The sequence below is a fragment of the Saimiri boliviensis genome, chromosome 5, assembly GCF_048565385.1.
Source record: "Saimiri boliviensis isolate mSaiBol1 chromosome 5, mSaiBol1.pri, whole genome shotgun sequence".
Lineage (NCBI taxonomy): Eukaryota > Metazoa > Chordata > Mammalia > Primates > Cebidae > Saimiri > Saimiri boliviensis.
The window spans coordinates 86,561,539-86,581,417 of record NC_133453.1 but is presented as its reverse complement, the minus strand read 5'-3'; the positions used below and the strand labels follow the sequence as shown (position 1 = coordinate 86,581,417).

The window sequence follows — 19,879 nt, the reverse complement described above, 5'->3', positions numbered from 1 at the left end:
ACCAAAAACTATGATATTGTGTGAAATGTAGTTAAATGAATTTTCATTGTTTTCTTCAATGGTAGCACATCTGGAAAAAAGACTATTTATTCAACACCATCATGGTTTAACCACAGAATCCATTTTTGTATTTTGAAAACATAGGTATGAAACAATTCTAAACACTTACAGAATCCTTTCCAGTCTTTTTCTTAGGCGATTTGTGTTTTGATTCTGATCTTTGTCTAGTTCTGTCTTTTTCACTTTCCCGATCTTTTTCTTTTTTATCCTTCTCTCGCTCAGCATCGGATTCTGGAGAGTCCTATATGAATAGAAAATAATAGGTTAGCATTTTGATGAAGGTACCATTCTCATATAGGTAATATTTAAGAACATCTATGTATAACAGGCTATGTGTTCTTAGAGTAGTGAAATGTAATGTGAATTGTTAACCTCAAGGATTTAGAATTTACCCAAGATTCATGGGGGACAGCTTTCCCTTGGGAAGGATTATATTCTGACAGGATAAAGTATCACTCATGAGACTGACTACCACATCAGATCTGTAATATCTATTATGTAAATACAAAGAGAGTACATTTTTCACCAACCCAATATAATACTGGTTTATAAATGTACGTAGGATACTGCTATTAGCTTTAACACATAAGGCAGACAGCTGTATTAATAAAATAATTTTCATGAAATTGCTGAGAAGCAGGAATTATTTAAAATTTAAGTGCTTAAATAAATGGTTCTTCATCGCTTATGTACAAATTCAAATTTTTAAAAATGTAATTCAATAGGTCTGTGGTAACACCCATGCCTTCACGTTTTGAAAAAGCTCCTTAGCTGGATCCTAATGAATACCTAAGATTAAGAACTACAAGAGTAGAGGAGTGGTTGTTTAAACATTTAAATTTATGGTTCTCAACAACAGCTGCAATCTACACATACACACAAATATACATACATATAGAGACACATGCACACACATCTCCCTGAGACTTTTTTCTAGAAAAGTTTAAAGACCAGGATAGGGGATCCTAACACTGGTATGTATATTTTTTCAAAGCTCACCAAATGATTTTAATGGAAGATTAAGGTGAAGAGCAACTATAAAACTTGAGGTTTATGTGCCCACCTCAACTGTCCTAGACTGCACAGGACTACAGAGAAAAAGGTTCTATGATTTCTGAGGAAGTTAAGGGCAAAAGCGTAGGTGAAATGTAAAAATCAGAAGCTTGCTTACAGATTTATGTCTCCTTTTCTTACTTTTCTTCTTATGCTTTTTTGACTTTTTATAACTTCTCTCTGAGGAGCATAAAAGGAAAAAAAAGTGTCAGAAATGGAGTATATCAGTGTCAATGATTTAATAAAATAAACAGAAATGCTCACCAGACTCTGCACTAGAAGAATGTTCTGAAGCAGAACGAGACTCTGATCGTTGTCTTTTTTTCTTTGAATGGCTATCATCATCATCTGAATCTGACCCCTAAAAAATACACATAATTTCATTCATAATAATGCTAATACTTCAATACACTCATGGTGCCATATAATAAATTCCCTTACCGATCGAGAGCGGGAACGTTTCCTATGATGTTTTTTAGATTTCTTAGAATGTTTCTTGTTCTTTGAATGATGATGCTGACATTCATGCTACAGGGACAAAAGAAAAAAGAAAATTTCAAGAATTTACACTTACCATAGACAGACTGTAAAGAATCTTTAAAAAGCTAGGGAAGTTCATAGAGTAAAACTCTATCATATATAGAAATGTAATCCCTTGAAACTGCAAAGAATCATCGTATTTTTTTTTGTTGTTGTTCCTTCTTGCCCATCCTATACCCACTCATTTGGACATCTAAACAAAACAATGTTAAAAACTATTAGTAGACAAAGTAGCTGTTTTTTTTTTTTCCCCCTACTGACCAAGTCTGGCTCTGTCACCCAGGCCAGAGTACAGTGGTGCGATCTCGGCTCACCGCAACCTCTGCTTCCCAGGTTCAAGCAGTTCTCCTGCCTCAGGCTCCCAAGTAGCTGGGATTACAGGAGCGTGCCACCATGCCTGGCTAATTTTTGTACTTTTGGTAGAGACAGCATTTCACCATGTTGGCTAGGCTGGTCTCAAACTCCTGACCCCAAGTGACCTGCCTGTCTCAGCCTCCCAAGTGGTGGGATTACTTTTTCCGGCTGAAAAAGCAGTTTTTAAGAAGAATGAGAATGGTGTGGTTTAGAAGAAAAGTGTAATATGCAGTCACATCTGCTTTTAATGACAGTGAAATACAACGACATTCAGGCATGCTTTTTCTGATCAATCCAGCTTTGGTCGGCAAGTTAGGCTGAGCACTAAGATTAAAAAACCTGAGAGCCATCCTTGAATTGAGATACATAAAGTTGATGTCAGAATAAATGCCAAATCTACTCCTCTTTCATTTCCCCCAAAGAGCTATTGCCTTCCTCCTCAAACAAGACATCCTTAGACATCTGTATGTTGTCTTTGTGGATTTTTACCCATTATAACAATTATTAGGCTAGCAGGGATGGGGGGGTGCTGCAGTACAAGCTCCTCGCCCCTAAACATATCTATGGCTTTGTGAATAAATTCTACCTCAGTTACTTAAGTGGAAATGGGAAATCTGGATCTTAGAATGTACTCTCATCCTTTTTATCTCACTGAACACTAACCTACCTTTCTTTAATACCTCAAGGCTCAGATTATTAAGGCCCAAAAATCTGAATGTGTTCAGCCCTTCTGTATAGTACCATTACCACCACTTTATCCCAGTATAGATCCTGAAAAGAATCTGGAGATTCTTCAACTGGGGGAAAATAGGTAAGACACTAAAGCAGAGCTTCTCAAAATTAAATGTACATTTTAATGCTTGGGAATCTGGCTAAAATGAAGAGTCAGATGCAGGATTTCTACTGATGGGGCCTAAGGTTAATCATTCTTAGGAAGCTCCTGGGTTCGAAGCTCCTAGGTAATGCAGATGCTTCTGGTCTGCAATACATTTGGCACAGAAAAGATCTAGAGGCCTAGCATGGTTGCTCATTTTATAATCACAGTACTTCAGGAGGCCAAGGCAGGAGACTTCCTTGAGGTCAGCCTGCCCAACATGGCAAGATCCCAACTTTATAAAAACAAAAACCAAAAAAGCAAAAAGCCAAGTGTCATGGCATGTGCCTACAGTCCCTACTCAGGAGAACTGTTAGAACCTAACACGTGAAGGTTGCGGTGAGGCATAATTGAACTGCTGCACTCTGGGCTGGGATTGGGTGTTAGAGTGAGACCCTGTCTTAAAAAAAAAGAGGCCAAAAGTACATCTAGAGGCAGCTGTGAAACAATCCAGGCCTATGTGAGTACATGTTACAGAAAAGGCTGTGGTTAACATTTTATTAATCAAGAACAATAAATCCAAAGAAATAAGAAATAGTCAATTTAGTGACCACTATGCCCATTTACAGTACACTACAATATTGAACACATACTAGTTTTTAGATTATAAATATTAGCTAGTCTAGAACTGACAGCATGGCATACTTGCTAAAAGCACTGAGCAAGGTCATCATGCCCAGCTTCCAACCCTGTAAGTTACTTTACTTCTCTTTGCCTTAGTTTGTTCACCTATTAACTTCATAGGCTTGTTGAAAGGATTAAGTTCATACATTTAATATACATAAAGCAATTAGAACACTGATCCACATAGGCATCAAATACTATTATTATTGGTCAATTCAGCATACTTACAAGGGCCTAAATGAAACTGTTATCACAATACTCTTAACTATTTTTTTTGGAGATGGAGTCCCAGCCCATTGCCCAGCTGGAGTGCAGTGGCATTATCTTGGCTCACTGCCAACCTCCACCTCCAGCGTTCCAGTGATTCTCTTGCCCCAGCCTCCTGAGTAGCTAGGATTACAGGTGCCCGCCACCACTCCCTGCTAATATTTTTCTAGTTTTTTAGTAGAAATGGGGTTTTGCCATGTTGGCCAGGCTGGTCTTGAACTCCTGACCTGAGGTGATCAGCGCCCGCCTCAGCCTCTCATAGTGCTGGGATTACAGGCATGAGCCATGGTGTTCAGCGAACCGTAGCTAACTATTAAAGTGACCCGAGATGTTACTATTTCACTGCTTATTTTAACAAAAATTACCATTTATTCCAGTATTTTCCAGAAACTCTTGAGTTTTCTACACAGCTAATGTGGTATAATATCTCAAATGTGCTTAAAAGCTGTTTTCTATCTGTTTTACATAAAGATTTTAAGTTTTCTTTAAGTTTACTAGTCAATCGTGTGGCTGCCAAACTGCTCAGTTTCTAAAACTTTCTAAAAATACAAAACAGAGCCTTCACATATAAATCTTTATATTCCCATGGAAACTTATCATTTGTTTCACTTAAGAACAGTTTTTATAGGGGGAAAAAAGCATTCCCTAACCGTTCCAGGTAACTACTTGTATAAAGCAGTGAGTATTAAGCAACATACTTTCATCATTCTAAATTCCTCAATTTGTTTATATTTTGTATATGGGAATTCTAAAATTACCTCAAGCACATGCATAAAATCTTTAAATATTCGCTTTCTTTCAGATTCTAGAGTTATGTCCTCAAATGCTGGCTCTTTTACAAATCTCTCACGGATCTGAAAAATTCAGATATAAAATAAATACGTGAATACCAAGAAAAGCACACCAATACAGCCAAAAGGAATCATAACAGCAAGTGAAAACTATGATGAACCAGTTCCCTTAAAGTGCATTATTTCTCCCCTTCAAAAGTCCAAACGATTCTTTACAAATATTCCTAAACGCAGAGTCACAGCTGATTTAATGCTTTTATTACATTCTAAATACATTTAATATATTCTACAAATACATTTGGCTTATTTTTGTGGCTATAAAATGAAAAAGTGTATTTTAAATTTTTCTCAACTGTAAAGAAAAGAATTTATTAGAAAAAATTTACAAGTATACATACATCTTCCCAGACAGCATCCAATTCTATTGGAGGAGCAGCTTGTTTTAACATACTCTTAAATGCAGATTCTTTTCGTTTCATCTTCCGAGCCTCCTCTTTTTCTCTTTCACGTTCACGGGCTTCTGCCTTTTCGAGTAACTATCAGAAAATCATATGTATTCAGTTATAACAGTATAATCACTGTTAGCTAAAATAATTTATTGTTAATTTAGGAATCACTCATTGTTTAAAATAAGCTTGTCCAACCCATGGCCCACAGGCCAAATGTGGCCCAAAACAAATCTGTAAACTTTCTAAAAACATTATGAGGTTCCTTGTTGCCATTTTTTTTTTTTTTTTTTAGCTCATCAGCTATCGTTAGTGCTAGTGTAGTTTATGTGTGGCCCAAGGCCTGTTTTATAAGGGCCAATTTATGTGTGATACCAGTAATTTGAGCAAAGGAAGTTTAATACCAATTTATCATGTAAATAAATTTTTTTCTTTTACCTTATCTGAAAGACTGGCTACTACTCAGTAAAATTCTATTCATATTCCCTTATTCCAATACTCTGCAACTTAGCTGCTTTTATCTGAGTAAGTTAAAAACTATACTGTTAAACTAGTTATTTACAACAAAAAAAATTACTTACACTATTGAAAGCCAATTTGATATTTCCAGCATCTAATGTAGTTGATCTTTTAGTTGAACTAATTATTGCTACAAAATCTTCAAAAGTGGTATTTACTTCAACTACAAATCCTTTATCCTAAAAAAAAGAAATCTTGTTAACTTAATAATGCATAAATCAAAGGAATATAGTACCAACTTTTCAGATACACTACAGGTTAAAAGGTAAAAATAAATATACTTATTTACCTTTAGAATGTCTTTTATTATCTTCTTCTCATCATGATAACGTGCTTTAAGATCCTCAACATAAAACTTGAAAAGATCAAGTGCAGTTGATCCTAATGAAAAAACTAAAGAAGTCAAAAGCTAGCTCTAACCAAAGAGCTGCAATTACTTTTTTTGTTTAAAAAACAAAAACAAAGCACCCTTTCCCCCAACACAATCACCTTTGCCTTTGGCCCATTCCAACTACTACCATAATGGTAAATTAAAAAAGAAAATAATCTTACCAGGCTGACCAAGCATATTAGTGAATCTAATGTCAGAACTAATAGTTGGATACAATTCCATCCAAGATGACATAGAATGTAGTTGTCCATGTTCATGTAATTCATCTAAAAATATCTAGGGAGAAAAATTGTATTTGCAAAGTCATCTAAGTACACGAAAAATGAGAGTCTAACATGAAAACACACACTTTGACATAGTTAAAAACCTTCTACCAATGTTATCAAACCTGTCTGGGTGCAAAGAATATTTGCTATTTGAGCAAAGTAACAACTGCCTTTAGGCAAAAAAAAATTTTGTCCTTTAGAGAAAATGACCTTTGAAATACCACATTATCTTCCTAAGGTTCTACATCCTACCCTTTAAGATAGAACATAATTTTTAGCTTTAAAAAAAAAAGTAAAATATTGGTTATCTACCTCAAATGATGAGGCTAAAGAATGTATACGCATGTTTCCTTAAACGTATACTTTTTGCTTTAAACATAGTGCCTAACGTGTTCTAGGTATTCTTTTTTTTTTTAAACAAAAATGGAGCCTCAGGAGAGAAGAATGTATAATTTTCCCAAAGCAGTTTGGAGACCTAGGATTCAAACCTGTATCTAGTTTCAATTTCCACACTTCCTGCTTCCAACCCGATCCTGAGGGAGTTTAATCCTTATACACCAGGGGATCCCAACCCCTGTCCACGGAACCAGAACCCAGTCACAAGAGCAGGAAATAAGTAGTGGAGCAAGCATTACCGCCTAAGCTCCACCTCCTGTCAGATCAGTGGCAGCATCAGATTCTCACAGGACCGCGAACATACCGTGAAGTAAGCATGCCAGGGATCTAGGCTGTGTGCTCTTTATGAGAATCTAATGCCTGATGATAACAAGCCCCCACTCCACCATAGCATGGAAAAACTGTCTTCCACTAAACCGGTCCCTGGAGCCAAAAAGTTTGGAGACCGCTGCTATACACAAACGCCTCTAAAAGAAACCATAACTCCATATTCTATTCCCACAATTCCTGTATTTGCACTGTTCAATAAGGTAGCCACTGACCAAATGTAGCTTCTGAGTACAGGAAACGTAGCTATTCTGAGTTGTGATGTGCTGTAAGTATAAAACACAATGATCTTTCTTTAAGATTTAGTACCAAAAATATTCGCAATTTTTTTTTTTTTGAGAAGTCTTGCTGTCGCCCAAGCTGGAATGCAGTGGTGCAATCTTGACTCACTGCAACCTCCCCTTCCTGGGTTCAAGCGATTCTCCTGCCCCAGCCTCCCGAGTGAGTATGATGTGGGATTTCAGGCGTGTGTCACCACACCCGGCTAATTTTCATACTTTAGAGATTTTGCCATGTTGGCCAGGCTGGTCTCAAACTCCTGACCTCAGGTGATCCGCCTTCTTCAGCCTCCCAAAGTGCTGGGATTACAGGCATGATCCACCGCACCCCGCCAGCAATTTTTTAAAACACTGATTATGTGTCAAAATATTTGGTTATATTGGGTTAAATTACTAAGATGAGTAAGAAATTAAAATCAGATTTGTGGCATTCACATTTTTATTGGTTAGAGCTGTACTAAAGTAGTATTAGGCACTTATAACTCAACTCACTCCTCTTCAAACAAGACTAAGTTAAGTATGTCCATACTGCCTAACAACTCTGAAATTCTTTTATCAAACCGTGCGTCTACCCCTTTGTTACTACCCTTCATAAATGGAATTCTGTCTTAACCACCATTGTTGTGGTCACCATGTTCTTCACTTGCTCTCCCTTTTGAGTCTCTAAAATAGCTTGGAAACCATCTTCAGTGATGCTCTAGTAACCTCTGAACTTACCTCACTCTATCATACCTGCTTTGCTAGTATTTCTTGCATTTTTAGATTGGTGAGATCTGTCTGATTAAGTCAAAGAACTGTGAGACTAAATTTATTTCAATAGTGGATCCCTAACCTGAAAGTGAGAATCACTTGAGGACTGTTTTTTTAAAAGCAATACAAATTAATATCCAGGTATTTAGATTATTAGAAGATCGATCTGAATTCAGGTCTGAAAACTGCTGACAAAACTGTATAATTCTTATTCTCTTATATTTCCTAGCCCCATTTTAGGGGCAAAAAAGACTTTATCTTTTATATTATGGAAAGCAATCTGATTCAAAGATGGCTGAGCCTGATGTTTCTTCTTCCCTTGGCATTAATGACATCTTAGATGACCTAATTCTTTTTTCTTTCCTTTTTCTTGGTTGAGGGCGGGCTATGTTTGAATCCTGTACATTGCAGTCTGTTTAGCAGCATCTCCTACCTCTTTAACTACTAGATCCCAGTAGCACATTCCCCACAAATAGTGACAATCACAGAATCTTTCCTGGTTGAGCACCACTGTTTTAGATCCAAATTAGTATTAATTTTTCTCCATCTTCATCCTTCTTTTTGTCCCCTTATATGCTGTTCTCAATTAACTGTATTCATATATATGTTTGGATTGCAAACCTTCGAAGATTTTGTCTAATAAGAGTCACTCTTATTTTTCAATTCTTCCTTCATTCTCCCCCTTGATTGGTTTTCTCTTACCCAAGAAAAGTCTTTCTCTTAACTCCAAGCTTATTTGAACTTTGTCTTATTGAATAACTGAAAGGTATAATTGTACCTCTATTTATCTTTCAACTATATGGCAGATTGTTTAACTTTTCTATCATGCCAATGGTTACTAAAGACCTTAAATGCCACTCAAGAGTATTCTTTCAGTCTTCTTCCATAGAAATTTCTTAACATGTTACTTTACATAGATTCCTTTACCTTAGGGGCTTCTGAAAGACTCATTTGAAGAACTGTTTAAAAAATCATATTGTTAGGTCCCACTTCTAGAATTTGATTCTGTAAGTCTGACGTATGGTTTGAGAGTAACTTTTCATAATTTCCCTCGTGATACTGATTCTGTGCATCTGGGGATCATGCTCTATCTTAAAACCCCAAACTCTTGGCTACATTCCCCTGGTTCTCCTTGAAAGCCTCAAATGGATCCTTTCCACACTTGACACTGACTTCAAATACAGTACCGGTTTTAAGACTTAAGTAAAAAGAAATCATAGTTTTCTTGTCATAGACGTAATGAATTATCTGATTAGCAAATGAATACTAAATAAAAGACAGTCATCGTCATAACCATAATTACTGAGATTCTCTCCATTAATGATCTTTTATTGTCTAATGCCAATCTTAATTTAATTCATTTTACTAAAGTCCTAAATAAATCTTTTAAAGTAGCAGCAGAACAGGAAAATTACCGGGCTGAACATCTAAAAGAATATTAATACAACATACTTAACACCAATTATACTAATAGTAATCAGAATCCATGCCAGACACATAGCAATCTGACTCAAAGTCACATTTAGGCTTATTTAAGGAACCATACAGCCTTTACATAAAAATTTCTCTTCATAGTCTCCACCTTCAGTATTGTTTACATTACAGTCTCTCATTTTCTGTAACCCAGATTCTTACCTTATTTTCACTGTATTATTATTTTTTCATATATGTCTCCTTATTTTAAACCACTGCAAAACCTTCCTCAGAGACAGTAAAGCTTAGGTTGTGGAAGAGGGTAACAGCCCTCCTAAAAATCTGTCCTTCCCTTCTTTCTCGGCATATGGCTGCTTACTTAAAAGCTAAGTTTTCTAGCCTCCTTTGTGTAGCTAGTTGCGGCCATTTGACTAAAATTCTCAGCAACTGAAACCGAACAAAGGAGGTGAGCAGAATTTCTACAACATTAGCTTTAAAAAGAACTGTTTTTTCAACTTTTTTCAAGTTAAAATGTGAAATGCGGGCAGCATACTCCTAATCCTGTACAGAAGGCTAACAAGCTAGGGCACTGGTTCTTAAAGTACGATCCAACAGTATAGACATCACCTGGAAATTTAGAAATGCAAATTTCCAGACTCCACCCGACTTACTAATTCAAATGCTTCAGGTAAGGCCAAACAATGTGTGTTTTCAACCATTGTAGAATATGACAGTCTAGGAAATCACTAAGATAAAGGAGTCCATCAAAAGTCATAAATGTTAAGTTTTCATTGAATAAGGACTAAAATCATTCTACTGGCTGTGACATTTAAGATGGTTAGTAACCTTTGGCATGGTGAGAATAAATTTTCTTTTTTTTGAGACAGGGTCTCACTCTTTCACACAGTCTGGAATGCAGTGGCGCCATCACAGCTCACTGCAGCCTTGACCTCCTGGGCTCAGTTTCTCCCATCTCAGCCTCCTGAGTAGCTGGGACTACAGGCACACGCCACCATGCCTGGCTAATTATTATTTTTTTGTATTTTTAGTAGAGACCACGCTTCCTCAAGTTGCCCAGTACGGTTCTGAAATTCTGGACTCAAGCAATCAACAGCCTCAGCCTCCCAAAGTGCTGGGATGACTAGCCATGAGCCACTGTGCTCAGCCAGAAGAAATTTTTAAAAAGTCCTCCAGGTCATTCTGATACACACTGAATTTTGAGAATGACTGTCTGAGGGGATGGTAATGTGTCCTGCCCTAGACCAAAAGGATTGTTATTTCAAAAACAAAAACTTTTTTAAGCCATTGTAACCCAGCATTTATCCTAATACAATCATTAATGAAAGAGACTCTGTAATCAAAACTGCATGGATTCAAATTCTGGCTTCACTACTCAGCAGCTGTTGAACTTAGGCAAGTCACTGCACCTCTCCGAGTCCATTTCCTTAGTTATATAAATGTATATAACAAAAACAATAAATACCCTTATAACGTTTAAGACTGCCATAAAATTTGAGATTATAAATGTAAATTGTGACTGGGTGTGGTGGCTCACGCCTGTAATCTCATCACTTTGGGAGGCTGAGGTGGGCCGATTATGAGGTCAGGAAATTGAAATCACCCTGGCCAACATGGTGAAACCCCGTCTCTACTAAAATACAAAAAATCAGCCAGGTGTGGTGGTGTGTGCCCGTAGTCCCAGCTACTTGGGAGGCTGAGGCAGGGGCATCATTTGAACTGGGGAGGTGGAGATTGTAGTGGGCCAAGATCGTGTCACTGTACTCTCCAGCCTGGTGACAGAGCAAGACTATATCTCAAAAAAAAAAAGTAAACTGTATTAATAGTAAGCAATCAATAAACACTAACTATTATAACTATTATTGAAATGGGAAATCTGGTGAGATATGAAATGCAAAAAAGTAATTGCTCCATATTTTCCATCACTAAGAATAAATGATATTGATTATGAAAATGAACTACTAGCTAAAAAACATGCAATCCCAGGTCCTTATTTTAGTGTTTAAGAAATTATGGCCCATACCCAAACTATACCCAAGCAGTCTCTCTGTTGTCTAGAGACTAAATATCAACTACTACTGACTCACCACACGTATCTTGTTTTCAGTTATCTCTCCTGTTGTTTTTCCCAACTGAACCTCACTTATCAATGTTTATCTGTAGAATTTAAAGAGCTAAATGTGTATGAGTCCTCACAAAGCCTAAGTCTATGATCTGAGAACAGCTATCTCAAAAGTGTTAACATCACTGTTCAAGTTCAGTAAGCATAATATAAAACTAAGTAGAAAAGAGAGCCTTTTCTATTACCTGGAAGGATTCCCGATTTTTTCGCTGTCGTCTCCTTTCTCTCAGCAAACTCTTCTGTTTTTCTTCTTCTTCTTCCTTTTCTAAAGCCCGAATGTGTTCTTCAAAGCAAATTAATGCATCTTCTTTGTCCATGTCTAAAGAAAGAGTTTGCCAGTTAAAATTCAGAGTGTCAAATGTCAACAAGTGAAGTAGTTTGATTATTTGCATTAACTCCCCAAAATTTCAAATTTGCCTGTAAAAAATATTTGTATTTAGGCTAGAGTGAGGTGGCTCATGCCTGTAATTCTCAACACTTTGGAAGGCTGAGGTGGAAAGATCACTTGAGCCCAGGAGTTGAAGACCAGTCTGGGCAATACAGAAAGACCCCATCTTTAAAGAAACAAAACAATTTGTATTTAAGCTCAAATATTATTTGTAATTATATGCATAGCAAAATTTTAAGGAAAATTCCACAAAGAACTCACCTTTAAAAGACGCTCTGAAACATGTCATAGAATAAAATAAAGGACATGCATATGGCAAAACTAATGAAAATATAAGTGTTATGATAAAATCTGTTTACAACACCATAATTATTCCAGGAGCTTTTCAAAGTAGAGAACTGTCTATCCTACTTAAAAAAATCTACTGAAGCATGATTTTTAGAGGAGTAGCTGAGAAAGCTTTAATTTAAAAAGAAATTGGTTAACTCGGAAAAAGAGTACTTGGGGAAGCCTAATATAAGATAATTCTAATACATTTTTTGCTTTTTGCAGATCTATAATGTTATTACCTCAAGAAAACAACATGAGTAAAAAGTAATTTAGTTCTTACCGAGTTACATACAAATGGCTAAGTGTAATTTCAAATTTGACCTATAATTTAAATATTTCAAGGATTACCTGATAAAGCTACTTGAAATTTGAAAAAGTATTTTGTCATGAATCACAAACTCAATCAGAAACAAATATATTACTTCAAAATAAATAAAACACTTTTTTACAAATGAACAAACAACTGCCTAAAATTCACTTAGTTATCTCATATAAAAAGTGAAAATAATTATTTGCTGCTAGAGGACACTGTTTAAAACTATTTCTCTTACTTAGCCATTATTCTTACTTTGTAACTCCTCATCTTCTGCAAAAGTTGGATTATCCATCAGATACTGCTGGGCTTCAGACCAAGTGGTAGAGTATGTTACATTAGCCATGTTGTCAAGTATGTTTTTTAAGGCTTCCCAGTTTCTCTTTCGCAATTGCTTTGCTTGTTCCTATAGCAAAAGTATGAATATGTATGTTTTGAAGTTTCAAGAAACTAATATATTTAAATTGCAATTAGTGAAAGCTTCTCTATATTCTAATGGATGACCAAATTTCAAAGGTAAAATCAAATTTTAAGTAAATTTCAGTTACTTTAAATGGCCACACTGCTGACTCTGCTAATGCTCTTGCCTAAGTGCTTGGCTTTGGAATTTAGCTTTGAATTTTCCACCTCCTTCTAAAAGCCAGAATCTGGAAATCACGTTTTTGGCTTTCCCCCAATACTTCATAAATCTTTCTAGAACTATTTATTACAGACAGTCTAAAACTAAGGTTACCATGGACAAGTCACATTGCAGATAAATGCTAATGTCTTCAATGACCTTCAGCTATGTTTAAATTTCATAATACTTGCATCTATGTGTTCCTTGAAAACTACATAACACAAAATGTAACAGTGCACAATGCAAAACAGACATAAGTAAAACAGGTATTTTAAAATGCTGTAAGTTTAAAACTGCACCTTGCTGCCATTCTTGTCACAATCATGTTATAACCAAAAAAAAACCGAGCATTTTTAAACTTAATGAGCCAAAAACTTATCTTCTTTTCCAAAGTTAGCATAAGACAGCCAATTAACGACAATACAAATAGCTGAATGAGTACTCATTGAGTCTACATCAGTACTTTACATGGTAGATGAATGATAAAGAAGCTTATTATTATAGAAGCTATACATTCCTCTGTAAAGATTACTTCCAATAAATAAATAAATCTGCTATACCACATAAACTAGAAAAACTAAGCCATAAAAATGTATATGTTATAAAACCACTCCTCATCAGAATGAGAGAACATCTTGTGTTATCCGTAAACACCATAACTAAGCATAATACCTTTTCCTTTTTTGAAAGAAAGAACAAAACATCTTCATAGATTTCAAGACGATCACGTTCTGATATTGCATTCCAAACTTCCATCTCTCCAAACATTTGCTCTGCTTTTCTATTTGTTAAAAAGATTATATTATACAACAAAAATTAATTTTAAGCAATTTTCAAACTAAATTTAAAACTACAAAATGAACACTTTCTAACTTCATAAATATATTAAAGGCAAACTCCTGAATAATTACAAAAAAAAACCCCAAAAAACACATGCCTCCATCTCTCCTTAGAGATAGAGGGGATAATTCACATTGGGCAATGTTTATGGTCTAGACTACATCTTTTTCTAAGGGCAGCCACACGGACTACCAAAATGCCTATAGAACTAAAATACAGACCTCTCTGGAATACTGAGGAAAACAAAGCAGTACACATGGAAAATAGGTTTAATTAACATGCGAAAAAAATTTTAATATTAAATTACCCACAATTTTACATAATAAAGCAACCTAAAATGAAGAATGCTATATAAAACAGTTTATTAAAAATGCTATACCTACTTAATGAAAATAGCCTCTTTTCCCCACAAATATGAATAATTTCAATGTTTTTAAGTAAAAGGCAATCCAATTTGATTTTTCTTTTCCTTTTTTCTTTATGGGGGGACTGGGTCTCACTGTCAACCTGGAGTGCAATGGTGCAATTATGGCACACTGCAGCCTTGACATTCCTGGGTTCAAGTGATCCTCCCACCTCAGCCTCCCAAGGAGCTGGGACTACAGGCACGTGCCACCATGCTTAGCTAATTTTCGTATTTTTTTTTCTTTCTAGAGACAGGTTTTCCCATGTTGCCAAGGCTGGTCTTGACCTCCTGGGCTCAAGCCACCTGTCTGCTGCAGCCTCCCAAAGTGTAGGGATTATAGGTGTCAGCCACCACGTCGGGCCTCAAACTTTATTATTAAATGCAGTCTTTCTCCCCTTTTTTGTGTCTCTAAAAAACTTAGTAAGTCTGTAAGTTAAATCCTACATTTAACTACAGATTTATTTTGTACCTCATGAAACTTCTACATTCATAGTCATCTAGCTTTATTTAATAGGCTCTGAATCAGCTACCGCACATGGCAAAAAAGACGACACAAACAACAATGTAGTAAATACAGGCTATGGAACACTAAACGTCTTACTTGTATCTAGTTGTGGAAGTCATTTTCTCATGATTTTCAAGAAAACGCTGAAAGGACTCTTTAGCCTCTTTGTACTTTGATCTTGCTTCTTCTTTTTCTTCTTTTTCTGTCTGGACTTTATAGGCATTAAAGGCTTGCTTTTTTTCACTTAACTTTGCCAAAGCACTAACAGAAAAATATCATGTAAGAGTAAACATGGGCAAAATAATCAAATATTAGTGGTTTGAAAAACAGTAAAATTGTTTTCACATATAAATTAAGAAAATTCAAAAATTTATTAAAGACAAGGAAGTAATTTCTACATTTAAAATAATTCTTGTTTTATATGTAGCAGGGTGCTCGAATTGTTTGATAAGCCTTTGACTTCTTGGTTCATATTAGACATAAAACAACTCTATACTAGGTATCCTAAACAACAGAAGTCAATGGAGTTAAATGTTGTATTTTTCTACACAACTTTAAATGTGTTACACTTGCTATGCTCAAAGAGAAAAGTAAATAAAAAATTGAAGTACTACCTGTACCGTGGATCATTAATAATCATTTTCATAGCTTGCTCCCATGAAGCATTCGATGGTACCCGCTGAAAATCATTTAAATAAAAAATTAAAATGTCACACAAGAATAGTTAAAGTCACATAATAGGGAACCAAGTACAGCACTCACTGCAATCATCAAGCTCTTCCCTTTGCAGGAGTTTGAACCAAGTTTTAAAAAATAGTATTTTATTGGCCTGGTGTGGTGGCTCACACCTGTAATTCCAGTACTTTGGGAGGCCACAACAGGTAGATTGGATCATGAGGTAAAGAGATTGAGACCATCCTGGTCAGGATAGTGAAACCCCATCTCTATTAAAAACAAAAAAAACTAGCTGGGCAAGGTGGTGGATGCCTGTAATCCCAGCTACTCGGGAGGCTGAGGCAGGAGAAGTGCTTGAAACCGGGAGGCAGAGGTTGCAGTGAGCCAAGATCATGCCACTGCACTCTAGCCTGGTGACAGAGTGAGATTCTGTCTTAAAAAAAAAAAAAAAATTTTAATTGAAGGCAAATCTGTATAATACACCTATGAACTAAAATATAAACTTTAAACTGAAATTTAAAGATCATAAATGCTTTTTCCTTAAACTACTGATAAAAGATAATTATTATGAATTAAAAAGCCTTAAATATTGGATAGAAATGTGCTTATGAAGTACCTTGTACACAATAGTTTTTGTGTTGAAAGTTAGTTTCACAAAAGTGTTCTTCAAAAAGAAACAAGACTTATTTATAGTTGATTTTTGCTTACAACAGTTCATGAGATTGGTATTATCAATACCATCAATGTGCTAATTAAAGAGTAACTTCATTTACCAGGTAATTATTATGTGTCACATAGAAATCTATAATGCTTGATGTCAAAAAGCTAAGAAACAATAAAAATCTGCAATATTAATACCTTTTCTTTCAATAATTCTTTAAAGGCTTGCTTTGCCTCCTCCTTTGTATTCCAAGTATATGTTTTCTTTGCTGGTTGGCTCTCCTCCTCTTCTTTTTTGGGAGTAAAACTAGAGAGAAAATTAATGTGGTATTTTTGAATTAAATAAATTTTTGCTTCATTTAGAAAAATAATGCCTAAATTGTTAGAATGTTTGACGTTGAGCTAAAATTTGACATTTACAATAAAAGCTATATGAACCCTAAAAGCACACTTATCCTAAGACAAAGAAATACAGTTTCTTAAAACTTCAGTTATTAAATCACTTTTTAAGATCCTATACAAATGACAAAATAACGTTTAACTGACCTAAAACACTAGCTCCTCTGACCAATTGTGTAATAGTTTTAAATGGCTTATTAAACGTACTAGTTTCATATTAGTGCTATAGTAACTCTAAGCATTTGGGCAAGTGTGAATATAAATAATATGTAAGGATCAATCTAAATCAGTGTTGACAAACTATGATCCACTAGGCAAATTCAGCCTGCTATTAATTTTGTAATTATAGTTGTACATGAACATGGCCATGTTCATTTGTTTCACATTGTCTATGGCTGACTGTGCTGCAACAGCTGAGCCGAGTCACTATATAAAGACTATATTACACAAAAAACCCAACAATATTTCCTATCTGACATTTGAATAAAAAGTTTGCTGAATACCAATGTCAAACAGTAATTAATACAACCCAGAATTATTAACTTGTTTGGGGGTTTTCCTGAAGAGAAACAAAGCCTTGTATTTCTTTCTACATAAATATAAAGAAATGCATGAGTTGCATGATGGGGATCAAAAAAGTACTTTAAGTAACATGCTTAGGCGAAGAGACACTATAGTAGACATTGACAAAAAATAATCTATTATAGTAATTAAAATCAAAGTATATTATAATGACTCAGGCACTATACCAAAGAAATGATGAAAAGAATAAAGCAGGAAACAACTGTTTAATGTTAAACTTATGGAAAACATTATTGAAGAAAAGTTTCAGTATGACAAGATGCAAAATAAAGTTATTCCAAAAAGCCTAAATGTCCATCGATAGGGTAGCACTTACTTTTATGCACAATGAAATAATAACCCATCATTTGACATGATGGATACACATTTCTATCAGTATGAAAGATGTCTCTGATATATTAGATACATATCATGTATCTTAAATGCAGAGAAAAGGCAGAGAAAGTATAAAATAAAATGTTCATTTCATTTTCATGCCTTTGAATACACCATATAGATTTCTTTTAAAACTTTTTAAACATCAGGAAAAGTTTTAATGCTATTTTGACTTTGAGAAACCAATATACAAAAAAAAGAACAACACTTAAAATAGGGGATGGAAAGATGAAGGCAACATGCTTAAATATTAAGATGGATAATCATGTTTGGATCATGAGATTACAGTTAACTTTTTCTCTTAAACAGGAGGACACTCTTAATGTCAAGAAATTTAGCTTGACTTCACTTTCTAAAGCTCTATAAAGCACAGCCCTATAAAATGTACTAGACTACATGATGTGTAAGTATACACAAACCATGAATGCTGACATATACAGCTTTGCTTTATTAAAAAGCCGTATTACTTTACTCCAAGAGTGAAATGAGTTTTCTTTTATCTGGTGTTATCTTTTAAATGTTTCTCTACTTGAATTTCACTTAGAAAAATAATCACAGTATTATTTTAGCTTATATTCTTTATTATTATGGCTGAATGGCTTTTCATATACTTCCTAGACAACTAACTTTCTCTGTAAATTGCCTTTTTTCTTGGCCAGGTGGAGTGGCTCACACCTCTAATCCCAGCATTTTGGGAGGCTGAAGCAGGCCAATAAGCTAGGCATGGTGTTGTGCCAGTAGTCCCAGCTCCTCAGGAGGCTGAGAGGTGGGAGAATCACTTGTGCCCAGGAGGTCGAGGATACAGTTGAGTCCTGATCAGACCACTGCACTCCAGCCTGGGTGACACAGTGAGACCCTGTGACAAAAAAAAAAAAAGACCAGGGTGGCCTTGCTCTCTCACCCAGGCTGCAGTACAGTGGTGCAATCATAACTCACTGCAGCCTTGACCTCCTAGGCTCAAGTGATCCTCCTGCCTCGTCCTCCAAAAGTGCTGGGATTACAGGTGTGAGCCACCATGCCTAGCCATAAACTGCCCTTTTTTTTTTTTGAGACGGAGTTTTGCTCTTGTTACCCAGGCTGGAGTGCAATGGCGCGATCTCGGCTCACCGCAACCTCTACCTCCTGGGTTCAGGCAATTCTCATGCCTCAGCCTCCTAAACTGCCTCTTTTTTTAACCCATAATTCATTTTTCTACAAAGCTGTATTTTTTTAAACTTATTTATAGGAGGTTGACACCCAAAATACCAATAGCCAAAGAAGAAACAGTACAGCTATCTTAACTGAAAATACTGATAGTTTGTTATTCATGAATTTTTGCATTGATCTCATGTAAAACACTGCATTGAAATATGATGTATGCTGCTTACTAAGTTTTTTGGTAATACTTTTAGATTAGTACCCCGATTCCCTAGCCTTGGCTCTAATTGCTACAATTCCTGCGAAATATTTTTCACGTTTGCAGCCTGACTCTCCAAAATTCAGCCTGAAAACTGATCAATCACCTAATGGCTTGATGTTATGATTCTCCAAAAAAAAAAAAAAAAAAAAAAAAAAAAAACCAAAAAAAACCAAAAACTTTTTAAGCAATCAGTGGCCACTAACTAAACTGGCAATTATTTTACTAATGAAATCTGGTACTGATTTTCAGAAGACAAGTTACTAAACTTACTCAGCTACAGTTTCTTGCTTCGATGTTTCTTCTCCAGTATTACTGGATACTTCCACACTTTGATCCTGAATAGCAGGGGTACTAGTAAGTTGTGCTTGTTCCTCAGTTGAAATAGTTACTGTATTCTCATTATCTACAACAGTAGCAACAATGGAAGTAACTTCTGGCTCAGGAACAACTGGAACAGTTCCACTGACAGTATTAGAAGTAGAAGTGGAAGCATTAGCATTGGCCGCAGCAGCAGCTGCTGCTGCTGCTGCTGCAGCTGCAACAACAGCAGCTGCTGCTTCTGCAGCAGCCATGGTGCTCATTGTCGTTGGAATTTCTGTTGTAGGGACTGGGGCTGTTGATGTTGTCGTGCACTCTTCTTGTTTACTATACATTAAAAAAAGAGAACAATGATCACTTCGTTACTGTAATCAGAAAGGGAAATCAAGCTAGCTTTAAAACTGTCATAAAATCAAATGACTAAGAGAAATAACTGAAGGAAAAAACAGCAAGAAATGTCAAACCCATTAAAAAAGATTTTAAAACCAGACTGTAACTATACTACTTTGACTTAATTCAGTAAACATTCATGGTAATGTATTACAGGAACTCATGCAAGTGTGTGCATTTTTAAAAGTTCA

At 35.6% G+C, this 19,879-nt stretch overlaps 1 protein-coding gene across 8 annotated transcripts in view; it reads right to left on the bottom strand.

Moving 5' to 3' along the window:
• Positions 1-19,879, bottom strand: part of PRPF40A (pre-mRNA processing factor 40 homolog A) — a 64,637-nt gene that overhangs the window by 6,767 nt on the left and 37,991 nt on the right. For 4 of the 8 annotated variants that reach the window (XM_039469558.2, XM_039469560.2, XM_039469562.2 and 1 more), the window contains 16 exons: positions 19,251-19,625; positions 16,424-16,532; positions 15,505-15,569; positions 14,987-15,151; positions 13,812-13,920; positions 12,776-12,926; positions 11,675-11,808; positions 6,081-6,195; positions 5,818-5,921; positions 5,591-5,707; positions 4,962-5,099; positions 4,531-4,626; positions 1,555-1,641; positions 1,378-1,474; positions 1,232-1,293; positions 170-301 (listed from right to left, as the gene is read on the bottom strand). In XM_039469558.2, coding sequence (XP_039325492.1) covers positions 170-301; positions 1,232-1,293; positions 1,378-1,474; positions 1,555-1,641; positions 4,531-4,626; positions 4,962-5,099; positions 5,591-5,707; positions 5,818-5,921; positions 6,081-6,195; positions 11,675-11,808; positions 12,776-12,926; positions 13,812-13,920; positions 14,987-15,151; positions 15,505-15,569; positions 16,424-16,532; positions 19,251-19,625 — 2,056 coding nt within the window. The remainder of the gene's footprint in view (positions 1-169; positions 302-1,231; positions 1,294-1,377; positions 1,475-1,554; positions 1,642-4,530; positions 4,627-4,961; positions 5,100-5,590; positions 5,708-5,817; positions 5,922-6,080; positions 6,196-11,674; positions 11,809-12,775; positions 12,927-13,811; positions 13,921-14,986; positions 15,152-15,504; positions 15,570-16,423; positions 16,533-19,250; positions 19,626-19,879) is intronic. The other 4 variants (XM_039469559.2, XM_039469561.2, XM_039469563.2 and 1 more) reach the window with 1 other exon arrangement.